The sequence below is a fragment of the Rhincodon typus genome, chromosome 35, assembly GCF_021869965.1.
Source record: "Rhincodon typus isolate 14 chromosome 35, sRhiTyp1.1, whole genome shotgun sequence".
NCBI lineage: Eukaryota > Metazoa > Chordata > Chondrichthyes > Orectolobiformes > Rhincodontidae > Rhincodon > Rhincodon typus.
The window spans coordinates 2,124,692-2,138,908 of NC_063366.1; the positions used below are offsets into that span (position 1 = coordinate 2,124,692).

General features: G+C 42.5%; 1 protein-coding gene across 2 annotated transcripts in view; it reads left to right on the plus strand.

Annotated features, from left to right (window-relative positions):
• Nucleotides 1-5,629: 5,629 nt before the first annotated feature.
• LOC109920865 (zinc finger protein 271-like) overlaps nucleotides 5,630-14,217 on the plus strand; it is an 11,989-nt gene continuing 3,401 nt past the window's right edge. Inside the window, exons 1-2 of one of the 2 annotated variants that reach the window (XM_048616776.1) lie at nucleotides 5,630-5,657; nucleotides 12,763-14,217. The exon at nucleotides 12,763-14,217 is cut by the window's right edge and continues 3,401 nt beyond it. In XM_048616776.1, the coding sequence (XP_048472733.1) occupies nucleotides 13,250-14,217 (968 nt within the window). In that variant the 5' untranslated portion in view covers nucleotides 5,630-5,657; nucleotides 12,763-13,249. Of the gene's footprint in view, nucleotides 5,658-8,423; nucleotides 8,513-12,762 lie in introns of those variants that run through there. The other variant, XM_048616777.1, reaches the window with a different exon arrangement.

The window sequence follows — 14,217 nt, forward strand, 5'->3', positions numbered from 1 at the left end:
TGTGTTCGTGAATTGATGGACCAGGAGATGCAGGAATCGTGTGAAAATCTAGTTACCCACTTTACATCTCTTTGTGGATCCTCTGGCAGACCAGGGATTTTGATGAGCTTGTGAAGGCTTACTCATACAGCTCCTGCCTAAACAGCTTCTCCTCAGTGTGATAGTGTCAGTGTTTCATGAGCACTGATGACTGTGAGGAGGCTCAGTCACACACTAAGCTTTTGTAAGGCTTTTCTCCATATGAACAAGCAGGTGACAATTGTGCAAAGCACTTATTACATGCCTCACATGTGAAAGCTTTCTCTCCTGTGTGAAGGCGAAGGAGATCACAGGGGATAGGGGACCGCGAGGATGATTTGTCACACACTGTGCATCTGAATGTTTTTTCTCCAGTGTGAGTGCAATTATGTATGTGAAAGTGAGACAAGCGTGAGAAAGATTTGTCACAAATCTCACATTTGAATGGTTTCTCCCCAGTGTGAATGCATTGGTGTTGCATGAGGGTTAATGACTAGGTCACAAACCTCACACTTGAAGGACTTCTCTGTATGTATTCTCTGCTTTATCAAGAGATCTGATAATTGGACAAAAGCTATTTCAAAGATCTCACATTTGAATGGTCTGTCCTTTGCATGAATCCTCTGGTGCATGAGAAGTCTTGTAGATGTTGCAAAAGCTTTATTGCAAACATCACACTTGAAGTTCCTGCCCTGTGTGAACTACCTGATAGAACAGGAGGTTTGATGACTGTGAAAACAATTTGTCATACACCTCACGTGAACGGTTTCTTCCTGTGTGGATGCATTGGTGGGTGTGGAAGTTCATAAAATGTGAGAAGGGTTTTTCCACAGACCTCACTCATGAACCCCCTTTTCCTGGCGTTACTGTGCTGGTGAGGCTGAAGTGGGATCGTGTGAGAACAATTTGTCGTTCTCTGTCATTTTGCTTCTTCAGTTACAGTTGGTGCAAAGAATGCACCTCACGTGTTAGGATATTTTATGAGACTGTGCAATCCTCCTCACGCATCACACTTGAACTGCCTCTCACCTATAAGAAAAGTCAGTGGTTCACGGACTCAATGAATGATTGAAGCTCTCACCACACATGCAGCCCAATCACACTTCTTCCCAACAGAAGAACCATAGCAAACCTCTGAAAGTGCTGATTCTGATAGAAGGCTCCACACCACTACTAATTTCAGACCTCATGATGTGTCAGGACACAACTGATTTCCAGATGATGGTTTCACTGCCCAACCTTCTCTACGTTGAGCATTGCTGTGAAGGGACGGGATGTCTTCCCACTGTTGTGAGGTGTACCTTGGGTGACAGTCAGGATTTATCCTGTCTGTATTCTCTGGTGTAGTTCAGTGCAATCTTTCCAGAAACAGGAAAAGGAAACAGGATTTCCTCCAACTCCCTCTCCTCCTTTGATGAAGGGATTGACTCCTCAGTTAGGAACTATTCCATAGTAACTCTCAGCCTGCTTTTCCCTATCTGTTGGGGAGAAATCAGATTCAAGTCCTTTCTTTTGCCTCACTTGACATTCACACCCTCTGTTTCCAGCAAGGATACTACATAAGTGACAAGGAGCAGACGATGTGGCTACATTCCTTCCTCCACCCAGCCCTTTTATGACAGGCACCATGAGGACATTGGAAATGATACTCAGCTGGAGCGTAAAATGGGCCATCAATTCACTGAGTTCAGATCGCTGAATCATATCAATCTGTAAACACACCAGACTCCTTTGTGACTATCTGTGGGTATGTCTTGTCCTAGTGGCAGTTGGGAAGTCCTGGACATTGACTCAGAACAAAGCTCTGTCGTCCTACCACACCTTGTTGAGGATTGTGAACAACCAGTCAAATAACAGGGGAATGATCACTTCCATTCACACCGTGTTGGAACAAGAGTGAGATGCAATGTAAAAGTGTCTTCAGGCAAAAATATTGAGAGGATGATCAAACCTGGCTTCGTCCTGAGGAGTTGGGAGAGTTCCCCTCCAGACCACTCCAATCCTCCCCACTCAAGAGAGGAGGTACGATGAATGTAAAATCTGGAAGATTACATTCTTTCTAAGTTCAGATAAAATACAATATCCTGGCAAGGATGAGTGGTTGGTGCCTACATAATTCCACCTGGCAACTGACCAGGTAGTCTGCTTTCCATGGGAACAGGTTGGCACTTGCTGAAAAAGACTTTGTGTGTCTGAAATTATGACAAAGAGAGGGAATCGAGAGACCAAGAACTGTAGCCAGTGTGGTCAGAGGGTGTCCTTTCTGTGGGCTGCCAGTCAGAATGTGGGAAGGAACATGGTCTCTGCTTGAAGAGATACATCCTAGGACAATTGAAAGACAGTGGAAGATTTGTCATGACAAGGCCATCACTGGTGGCAGCTTCAGTGTTGACAGTTATTTTCCAGGAAAAATTAGAGAAAGGGCCTTTGACGGTCACTGAAAGTTATGATTCAGTGGAATGGGGGAAAGTGACACCATGGAAGCTCTGAAGGTGACATTGGACTGCTTCCTGAAAAATCAGTGAATCTGCAGATCACTGAACATATAATTTAACACGGATGTGGGTGTTGAGGCATGTTAACAGGTAGAAGGGGATAACTTTCTGCTAGTACTGTGTGAAAGTTGCTCTAGGGATTGTTTAGTCAATGCTGCTTTGAGTTTGTTTGTTTGAATAAGACTATTAAAATTTCAAATCTGAAAGTGTGATTTCTTGAAGTTGGTTCCTGGGAATTGAAATCTCCTTTAAAATTTATCAATCTCAACAGAGACCATAACATTACTCAATCAGCACTGATAAACAAGATTCTCTGGTCATTATGGCATTGTTATTTGTGGGATCTGGCTGCGCATTCTTTGGTTGCCACATTTCTTGCACACGATCAGTGACCATACTTCAACAACTTCAATGACTATAAAGTGCTTTGAAATATCCGATGGTTGTGAAAGGCTATCTATAAATGCAAGCCTTTCTTCTTTTTTGATGAGGTCATGCAGATACCAGGGAAGGGGGATTTGGGGAAAGTGTGACATTATGGAGGAAGTTGTAAACACAGGCAACATTCAGATCCCAATGCACAGACAAGAGTGAGAACATCCCACAGCGATGGGCAAATCCGAGCCCAGACTTTGGGAACGGCTAAGGCCTTCAGATAAAGAAGTCATTAAGAGACATTTCAATGAATATAGCTCTAGGCATGACAGCTGAATTGCTTCAGTGGTTACACAGATAGGGAGGGCAAGGCAATGGAGGGATTTGGAAAACAATGAGAATTTTAAAAATGAGCTGCTGCTTGACCAAGAGCCAGAGGAAACCAGCGAGTGGAGGGCTGTTTGGTAAAAGGGTCTTGGTGTCAGTTGGGAACTGGGCAATAGGGTTTTGGATGAGTTCAGGTTTACCACAGCCAACATGATTGAATTTTTTGAGGAAGTTACAGAGATAATCCATGAGGGTAGGGCAGTAGATGTTGTTGACATCAACTTCAGTAAGGCCTTCAGTAAGGTAGCAGTGGAAGGGTGCATTTCTGAATGGAGGGCTGTGACTAGTGTCATTCCTCAGGGATCAGTGTTGGGACCTTTGTTATTTGTAATATATATAAATGATTTGGAAGAAAATGTAACGGATTTGATTAGTAAGTTTGCGGATGACAAAAAGGTGGAATTGTGAATAGCAATGAGGACAGTCAAAGGATACAGTAAGATATAGATTGGTTGGTCACTTGGGCAGAGAGATAGCAAATGGAGTTTAATCTGGAAAAATGTGAGGTAATGCATTTCCGAAGGTCTAATCCAGATGGAAAATATACAGTAAATGACAGAATCCTTAAGAGTACTGATAGGCAGAGGGATCTGGGTGTACAAGTACACAGGTCACTGAAAATGGCAATGCAGGTGGAGAAGATTTTCAACAAGGCATACAGTATGCTTGCCTTCATTGGCCAGGGCATTGAGTTTAAAAATTAGCAGGTAATATTGCAGCTTTATAGAACCTTAGTTAGGTCGCATTTGGAATATTCTGTTCAATTCTGGTTGCCACACTACCAGTAGGATGTGGTGGCTTTGGAGAGGGTACAGAAAAGATTCACCAGAATATTGCCTGGTATGGAGGGCATTAGCTATTTGGACAGGTTGGAGAAACTTGGGTTGTTCTTATTGGAACAACGGAGGTTGAGGGGCAACCTTATAGAGGTTCACAAGATTATGAAGGGCATGGACAGAGTGGACAGTCCAGAAGCTTTTTCCCAGGATGGAAGAGTTAGTTATTAGAGGTCATATGTTTAAGGTGCAAGGGGAAAGGTTTAAAGGTGATGTATGAGGCTAGTTTTTAACACAGAGGGTGGTGGGTGGCTGGAACTCGCTGCCGGAGTGGAAGCATATACCATAGTGACTTTAAAAGGGCATCTTGACAAATACATGAATAGGATGGGAATAGAGGAATATGGTCCCCGGAAGGGAAGGGGGTTTTAGTTGTGATGGACAGCATGTCGGTGCAGGCTTGGAGGGCCAAAGGGCCTGTTCCCTGTACTTTCTTTGTTCATTGATCTTTGAGATCAATGGAATAGTTTAGCCCAGAGCATATAAAGGTGTGGATAAGGATTTTAGCATCATTTGAACTAAGACGGGGTGTCACTGGTCTTTCATGTGAGTGATCTTGCACTTTTCTGTGCATCGTGTGCTTGTTGCTGACCAATCTTTGGAAATGACAGTGAGTCGTAACAGAGAACCCTTCATATAATCAGACATAATTACAGAGTAGTCCAACAGAAAAGGTCATCTGAAATGAGTTCTCAAACAAGGCCCATTCTGATTGCTCTCTGAGGTGACTGCAAATGATCCCATAGCACTATTTTAAAGAACAACAGGGAAGTTATCCCTGGTGTCTTATCCAAAGTTCGTTATCAACCAACATACTTAAAAACAGATTAACTGGGCATCCTCCTGTTGCTGTTTGTGGCAGCTTGCTGCGCACACATTAACTGCTACATTTCTGACGTTACAGCAGTAATCACATTCCAAAAGTATTTCCTTGGCTGAAAAATGTTTTGGGACATCTGTGCTCGTGAATAGTTCCATTGAAATGCAAGTCTTTCCTAAGATTTCTGATGGGGTTACAAGGATTGGCTGTTTGGAGGTCTTCGAGAGATTTGAAAAGACATTCATCATCCAGAACATTGGTGTGGATATTATGGGACACAATTTGTATAAAAGCTGCTCCTTCATTCACCATCTCCTCACTTGGTCTTCAGTTCTGATAGGAAAGGAAGCAACTCTGGAAGAGCAGAGAATAAGCAGAGTAGGTATGCTGGTGATATTAGTTTGATTGCCTTCAAGGATGAAGAATGCTATTCCCATACTAGGAACCTCTCAGAAACATTTACCAGGGCAACTGAGACAGCAGCTGCAGTAAGTGAGTTTTACTCAGGTGGGACAATGACAAGTTTAAATCTCCACCTAACCTGCTGCTCAAAGTCATCTCCATTCCACCGGTCATTTTCCCAAGCTTCCGGAAACTCATGTTGCTGCAGAAATATTTGGATTGACTGTGAGAGACGTCAATCTAAGAGCCCACCCACTCTGCCCATTCTCTCCTCTTCCTCGTCCAGAGCGGGTTCACTTCCTATGAAAACGAAGTGAGGAGATGGTGAGTGAAGGAGCAGCTTTTAATCTTTCTTGTTATTTAGGTCGCCTGGTGTCACTTTCTTTTCCTTTTCCAGGGTTAATAGCGCCCTTTATTTTCTCCTTTTTCCACAGATCACCAGTAGTTTATATATTTTTTAATCTATATACTGTGTTATGAGACAGAAAGAAAAGCGCCATTGTGCAAAGACTTTATTTTTTCCAGCAGTAGAACAACACCCGTGTTGCCATTGTGTCACGTAACACGCAAAGCTTGTTAAGGGCAATGCTTTAAGGCTAGGAGTAGCTTACATGCAAAGTGTATCCCATAATATCCGCACCAATCTTCAGACGGTCTGACTGTCCCCTAGGCAATCAGGGGTGGAAATGTCCCTTATGCTGTGTGAGAACGTCCAGCTGAGAGAGCTGTTTACTCGGTGCTTTGTGCTGAACTGTTTGGCAGGAGCTGTGTGTTGGATATTGAGTGTGTTCATTGGAAGCATATCCCTTCTGAAATACAGGCTGAGTTGATGGCTCATTCCTGAACATGAGACAGTGAGGTGTAATTATTTGGAAGGTGCAGTGTCTAAGAATTCTTCCTGATTTCCTATCGATGAGTTCTGTGTCTGTCTTAGAAGCTGGTTGTTATCCTGTGGACTGGGAATGGTCAGTTCTCTGTGTGTGTGATGGGATTTGGATGTTTCCTGTCTTTTCAAATCCCTCCAAGACCTCTCACCACTCTATCCCTGTAACCTCCGCTGAAAAGCCATCAAGGACTTGCATTATGTAGAACCTTTCAGGACTATCAGACACTCCAAAGTTTTATTACAGTTATTGGAAGTACTTTTTGAAGTGTGGACATTTTTGTCATGTAGGAAAGAGGGCAGTAATTGTGTGCGCAACAATCTCCCACAACAGCAATGTCATGTTTCACGTGATCTTGTTTTCTGATGGTTGTGTTTGATCCCACAGAAACCATACCTTTTAAAAGAAATTTGAATTCTCAGTGACCAATGAAACATCATTGCAGAACATAATCTCACATTGTAAGACTTTTATTGGAACAAACTAAAAGCAACATTGACTGGACAGTACCTGTCGGCAATTGAAACAGTAAACTATAGAAAAGATAAACCCCTTCGATTATTAACACCAACTAATGTACCCAAACTTTTGTTAGACTTTACGCATCCTCAGTTTCAAAGGTGAACAGGTCCTAGGTGCTGTTGCCACTCAACCATACCCTGCCATTCAATAAAATCATAGCTGATGCCTTTTCATTAGTTTGACGATAATCATGGAATGAGGGCTGCGCCAGGCTGTGAGATTGTGGTGGAATACAATCCTGCTGCTGCTGATAGTTGACTGTACCTCCTGGACAGCCAGTTTTGGGATCTATCCACCGCCTATGTTCCAAATGATGATGAACATGGTGAAGTAGTGATTCATCAGTTAAGAGGGAGTGTTAGTTTTCCTTGAACGCGTTTGCCCTGAAGCAATGAGACTGTATGGAGTCAATGTTGTTAATCCATCATCACAGCAATTTGACTGCTATGTCAGTGGATGCATTTGTTAAAATGTATTTTTATACATTTTCCGAAGATTTCACCTTACAGCCTTCATGAGTGACCTTCCCTCTATTATATGGTCAGAATGGGAGGTTCACTGAAATTTGCACAAAGTTCAGCACCATTGTCAACTCCTCAAATGCTGAAGCAGTCCATGACAAAATGGAGCAACACCTGGACAATATCCAGCCTTGTGTTGACATGTAGCAGATAACATTTGCATTATCCAAATGCCAGACAGTGATCATATCCAACAAGCGTGAGGCTAACCATCACCATAAGACCATAAGAAATTGCAGCAGAATGAGGCCATTCAGTCCATTGAGTCTTCTCACCATTTGATCATGGCTGATTTGTTTCTCAGCTATGTTCCCTTCTTTTTTCTCCATATCCCTTGATTGCCTTACTAATGAAGAATGTATCTATCTCTGACCTAAATACCTCAGATTATTTAAGTCTGAATAAATACCTATTTATTCATAGGTATGGATAAATACCATACATATTTATGGAATGTAAATAAATACCTCTTTCATGTGAGTGATCTTGCACTTTTCTGGGCATCATGTGCCTGTTGCTGACCAATCTTGGGAAATGACAGTGAGTCGTAACAGAGAACCCTTCATATAATCATACACAATTACAGAGTAGTCCAACAGAAAAGGTCATCTGAAATGAGTTCTCAAACAAGGCCCATTCTGATCGCTGTCTGAGGTGACTGCAATGATCTCATAGCACTTATTTTAAAGAACAACAGGTAAGTTATCCCTGGTGTCTTATCCTAAGTTCCTTATCAACCAACATACTTAAAAACAGATTAACTGGGCATCCTCCTGCTGCTGTTTGTGGCAGCTTGCTGCGCACACATTAACTGTTACATTTCTGACATTACAGCAGTAATCACATTCCAAAATTTAATTTCACATTTCCTTGGCTGAAAAATGTTTTGAGATGTCTGAGCTCGTGAATAGTTCCATTGAAATGCAAGTCTTTCCTAAGATTTCTGATGGGGTTACAAGGATTGGCTGTTTGGAGGTCTTCGAGAGATTTGAAAAGACATTCATCATCCAGAACATTGGTGTGGATAATATGGGCATCAGTTTGTAAAACAAAACAGCTGCTTCTTCGTTCACCATCTCCTCACTTGGTCTTCAGTGCTGATAGGAAATGAAGCAACTCTGAAAGAGCAGAGAATAAGCAGAGTAGGTATGCTGGTGATATTAGTTTGATTGTCTCCAAGGATGAAGAATGCTATTCCCATACTAGGAACCTCTCAGAAACATTTACCAGGGCAACTGAGACAGCAGCTGCAGTAAGTGAGTTTTATTCAGGTGGGACAATGACAAGTTTAAATCTCCACCTAACCTGCTGCTCAAAGTCATCTCCATTCCACTGGTCATTTTCCCAAGCTTCAGGAAACTCATGTTGCTGCAGAAATATTTGGATTGACTGTGAGAGATATTAATCAGAGAGCCCACCCACTCTGCCCATTCTTTCCTCTTCCTCGTCCAGAGCAGGTTCGCTTCCTATAGGGACTGAAAACCAAGTGAGGAGATGGTGCTGGTGTCTTCCACTATAATGCAAAATACTTCTTCAGTTCCTCTGCCATTTCTTTATTCCCCATTACTACTTCTCCTGTTTTATTTTTCAGCAGTCAAATGTCCACTTTTGCCTGTGTCTCACCTTTTATACATCTGAAAAAAAACCTCTTGTAATCTTCTTTTATTACCAGCTAGCTTCTCCCCCTTATTGCTTTTTCAGTTATTTTGGGTTGTAAAGGCTTCCCAACCCTCAACTCTACTCACACAAATTCTACATCTTCAGACTCTAAATCATTTACTGGTGTTGCTTTAATTTCATTTCTTACCAACAAGCAACCCTGCCCCTCTGCCCATATGCCTGTCCTTACGATAGGAGTTGTCTCCTTGAATATTTAGTTCCTAGCCCTGATTCTGTTCCAGCCATGGTCTTTGTGGTACCCACAAAATCATATCTGTCAATTTCACTCTGTGCTACGAGCTTAAGTACCTTGTTTTGTGAATTGAATTGAATTCCAGCACCCAACCCCCCACCAAATTGTCACTTTTCTGCTGTGCCAGAAGTTAGATTCCTGAGCCTTTCCATACTCTCTGTCCTATTACTTGTTCTGCAAACTTTAACCTCTGTTCAGCATCTCTTCTTTAACTTATCCATAATTTTCCATAGAAATGAACCCCCACACAACTTTGTTTAAAGCCGTATTCACAGCTTTAGTTGTGTGATTCACCAGGTCTCTGGTCCCAGCATGATTCAGGTGGATCCCATCCCATTGGAACAGCTCCCTGCTTCCCCAGTACTGATGCCACTATCCCATGAATTCAAACCTGTTTCTCCCACACCAGAATTTCAGCCATGTCGTTGCCTCTTTAATCTTGTTGACCCTGTGCCAATTTGCTGCTGGCTCAGGGTTCTGCTTTCTAATTTAGACCATATCTGCTCATATTCCCTCAGCAGAACTTCTTTCCTCTATCTATCTACCAACCATGTAAATACTGTGGCTGCAAGTCCATGTCAGAAGCTAGGAATTATGCACCAAACTCAATTCCTGACTCCCACAGCCTGTACACCATCTACAAGGCAGAAGTAAGAAGTGGGTGATCATTTTGATGGGATTGTACTGGAGTTTCCCCAAATAGTCAGAGGAAATTGAGGAGCAAATATGTAGGAGAGCTCTGAAAAGTGTAAGAATAATAGGGTTGTAACAGTAGGGGATTTTAACTTTCCAAACATGGATTGGGAGTGTCATAGTGTTAAGGGTTTGGGGAATTTGTTAAATGTGTTCAAAAATTTTCTTGATCAACACGTAGATGTTCCTACAAGAGAAGGAGCAAAACTTGAAAAATAAGGCAGAGCAAGTGACTGAAGTGTGGGCTGAATAGCACTTTGGGACCAGTGACAATAAGTCTATTAATTTTAAAGTAGTAATGGGAAAGGATAGGCCTTGAATAAAAAGTTAAAATTCTGCATTAGAATAAGGAAAATTTTGATGGTATGAGACAGAAATTTTTAAAAGTCAGATAGTAAGTACTGCAGATGATGGAGGTCAGAGTCGATAAAACATGGAGCTGGAGGAGCACAGCAGGTCAGACATTGTCAGAAGAGCAGAAAAGTTGATGATTCCTGCTCCTCTGATGCTTTCTGGCCTGCTGTGCTCCTCCAGCTCCATATTTTATCGACTTTTAAAATTGACTGAAGTAGACTGTTTTCAGGGAAAGAGACGAGTTGCAGGTGGGAGGCTTTCAAAAATGAGATAACAAGAGCTCAGAAGCATTAAGTTCTGTCACAGAGAAGGTTAAGAATGGTAAGAGTGGGGAGCAATGGATGAATGAAGATATGGAGGCTTTGGTCAAGAATAACGAGTCATATATCAGACAAGTGGGAACTTAACTAAAGAGTAGAAGGGGTATAGGGGCATTCTTAAGAGGGAAATCAGGAGGGGAGAAGAGGATATGAGATAGCCTTGGCAGATAAGGAAATTCCAAAGAGATTCTATTAGTACATTAAGAGCAAAAGAGCAACTAGAGAGCGAATAGGGCCCCTTAAAGATCAGCGGGGTCATCGATGTGTTGAACCACAATATTTCACATTGGTTTCTACTGTGGCAAAAACAAATGGAGCTAGCGAACTTGGAGAAATAAATATTGATGTCTTAAACAGTCCACATTACAGAAGAGGAAATTCTCGACGCTTAAAAAACATAAAGGTGGATAAATCTTCAGGATCTGATCAAGCGTATCCCAGGGCATTATGGGAAGTTAGGGAAGAAATTGCAGCGCCTCTACATATTTGTATGATTTACAGTCAAGGGTGAGGTACCAGAGGACTGGAGGGTGGCCACTGTTGTGCTTTTATTTAAGAAAGGCTGTGAGGAGAAGCCTGGAAACTGTAGACCTGTGAGTCTGACTTCAGTGGTTGGTAAGTTGTTGGAATGGACTCGGAGATAGTATTCACATGCATTTGGAGAGGCAAGGGCTGATGAAGGATAAGTCAGCATGGCTTTGTGCATGGGAAGTCACGTCTCTCAAACTTAATAGTGTTTCTTGAGGATGTAACCAAAAAGATTGATCGAGGACAAAGCAGTAAAGTTTGTACACGTGGGCTTTCGTAAAGCTTTCGACAAGGTTCCGCATGGTAGACTCATTGGTGAAGTTAGATCACATGGGATTCAGGAAGAGCTTGACGACTGGATTCAAAATTGGCTTGACAGTAGGAAACGGAGGGTGGTGTGGAGGGTTGTTGTTCAGACTGGAGGCCTGTGACCAGCGGTGATCTGCAGGGATCGTTGCCGGATCCACTTTTGTTTGTCATTTGTATGAACATTTTAAATGAGAATTTCAGAGGCATGGTTAGTAAGTTTACAGATGACACCAAAATTAGTGGTAAAGAAGATTATCTAAGATTACAAAGAGATCTTGAACAATTGGGCCAATGGGCTGAGGAGTGGCAGTTGGAGTTTACTTTCGATAAATGCGAAGTATTGCATTTTGGTAAAGCAAACAAGGGCAGGACTTATACAGGTAATAGTAGGGCCCAACCTGGGCGTTCAGGTACATAGTTGTTTGAAATTTGCATTGCAGGTGGTCAGGGTGGTTAAGAAGACGTTTGGTACGCTTTGCCTTCACTGTTTGGGCTATTGAGTCTAGGAGCTGGGATGTCATGTTGAGGTTGCATAGGACATTATTAGAGAGGGTTCAGAAAAGATTTACCAGGATGTTGGAGGGAGTAGGGGTTTGAGTTATAAGGATACGTTAGGTAAGCGGGGACATCTTACAATGGAGGTTCGGGGTGACATTACAGGAGTTTCCAAAATCATGAGGGCAGAGGTAAGGTAAATTTCAAAGGGCTTTTCCTCAGGGCGATGGACGTGAGAGAGTTCATAACTAGGGGGCATTTTTTTTTAGGTGAGAGGAGAATGATTTAAAAGAGATCTGAGGGGTAACTCTTTCACACAGAAGGTGGTTCGTCTGTAGAATGAACTGCCAAAGGAACTGGTAGCATCAGGTGGAGTTACAACATTTAGAAGACATTTAGATAGGTACATAATAGGAAAGGTTTAGAGGGAAATGGGCGAAACACAGGTAGTGGGAATAGTTTTGTTTGGGAATCTTGATCGACATGGACTATTTGGGCCGAGGGGTCTGTTTCTGTGCTGTATACTCTATAACTTTATAAGTCAAGAGTCTGATGGAATATTTTCCATTGTTTGAATGAGAGCAGCCACACATCATCCTGACTTGGAAATACATTGCTGCTCCTTCAGTGTCTCTGGGTCAAAATCCTGGAACATACTCCATAACAGCACCTGGGTATCCCTACACAACGTGGACTCCAGCAGTGCAAGAAGGTAGCTCATTGCCACACCTTCTCCAGGACAATAACAGATCGACAAGAAATGCTGGCAGAAGCAGCGACACCCAGACCCTGTGAAAGTCTATACAAGAAAGAACTGAGGAGTTCACACCTTCAACAACTGGGGCGAGGGAGTTGAAAAAAAAAATCATGTTTCTATTTACTGTTTTACAGAAAGATTGCACTGTACTTCACCAGGCAATATAGAGAGGATAGATACCACAAATAGATCCAGAAGATCACCCAAAGAACATCTGGACACAGTGGGAAGACATCCAATCCCTTCACAGCTTTGTTCAACAGAGAGAAGGTTGAGAATGAAACCATCTATCAGGTCAGGGGAGCTTTGACATATCATCAGATCTGAAACCGGCAGTGGTGTGGAGACTTCCATCAGCACCAACCTTTATGAAGATTCGGAGGTGAGGATTTGGACGAGGCTGGGAAGAAGTGTGAGTTGCTTCAACTGTGGTGAGAGCTTCAATCCTTTATCAACTCTTGATAACCACTGACTCACTCTTAACAGATGAGAGGATGTTCAATTATGAGGTTTGGGAGGAAATTCATATAATCTCCTAACAGACAAGCTATAATTGTTATAAAATTGTTAACAGAAGGAAAGTCATCTGGAGAGAAACCACTCAAGTAGGAAGTGATTGTGATGTCATCTATGCTCGTGAAACTGCGACACAATGACACTGGAGAGAAAATCTTCACAGGTGAGGCATGTAACAAGAAATTCGTACAATCATCGGGCTCAGTAAAACATCGAGCAATTCACAAGGGGGCAAAAGCATTCACATGTCAGGTGTGTGACAAATCGTTCTCATGGTCAGCAGATCTTCATAAACACCAACGCATTCACACAGGGGAGAAACCATTCACATGCAAGGTTTGTGAAAAATCATTCTCCCATTCATCGAACTTCCGCAGACACCAACGAGTTCACACGGGGGAAAATCCCTACAAGTGCAAGAAATGCAACAAATCATTTTCTGTCTCATCAAGACTCTTGATCCACCAGAGGATTCACACAGGGAAGAAACCATTTGTGTGTGAGGTGTGTGAAAAGACATTCTTGGAGTCAGCATCTCTTCGCAGACACCAACGAATTCACACAGGGGAGAAAGCATTCACATGTGAGGTGTGTGACAAATTGTTCTCTGACTCATCAACCCTCCACATACACCAACGCATTCACACAGGGGAGAAACCATTCACCTGCAAGGTTTGTGAAAAATCATTCTCACATTCATCGCACTTCCGCAGACACCAACGCATTCATACAGGGGAGAAACCATTCACATGTGAGGTATGTGACAAATCATTCTTGCAACCTTCAGACCTCCGGATACACCAACGCAGTCATACAGGGGAGAAACCATTCACGTGTGAGTGGTGTGACAAATCATTCTGTGACCCTTCAAAACTTCTGGTCCACCAGACGATTCATACAGGGGAGAAACCTTTCATGTGCGAAGTGTGTAAAAAGTCATTCTCGCGATCATCAAACCTCCGCAAACACCAACGAATTCACACAGGAGAGAAACCATTCACATGTGACGTTTGTGACAAATCGTTTTCTGGCTCATCAACCCTCCGTGTACACCAACGCATTCATACAGGGGA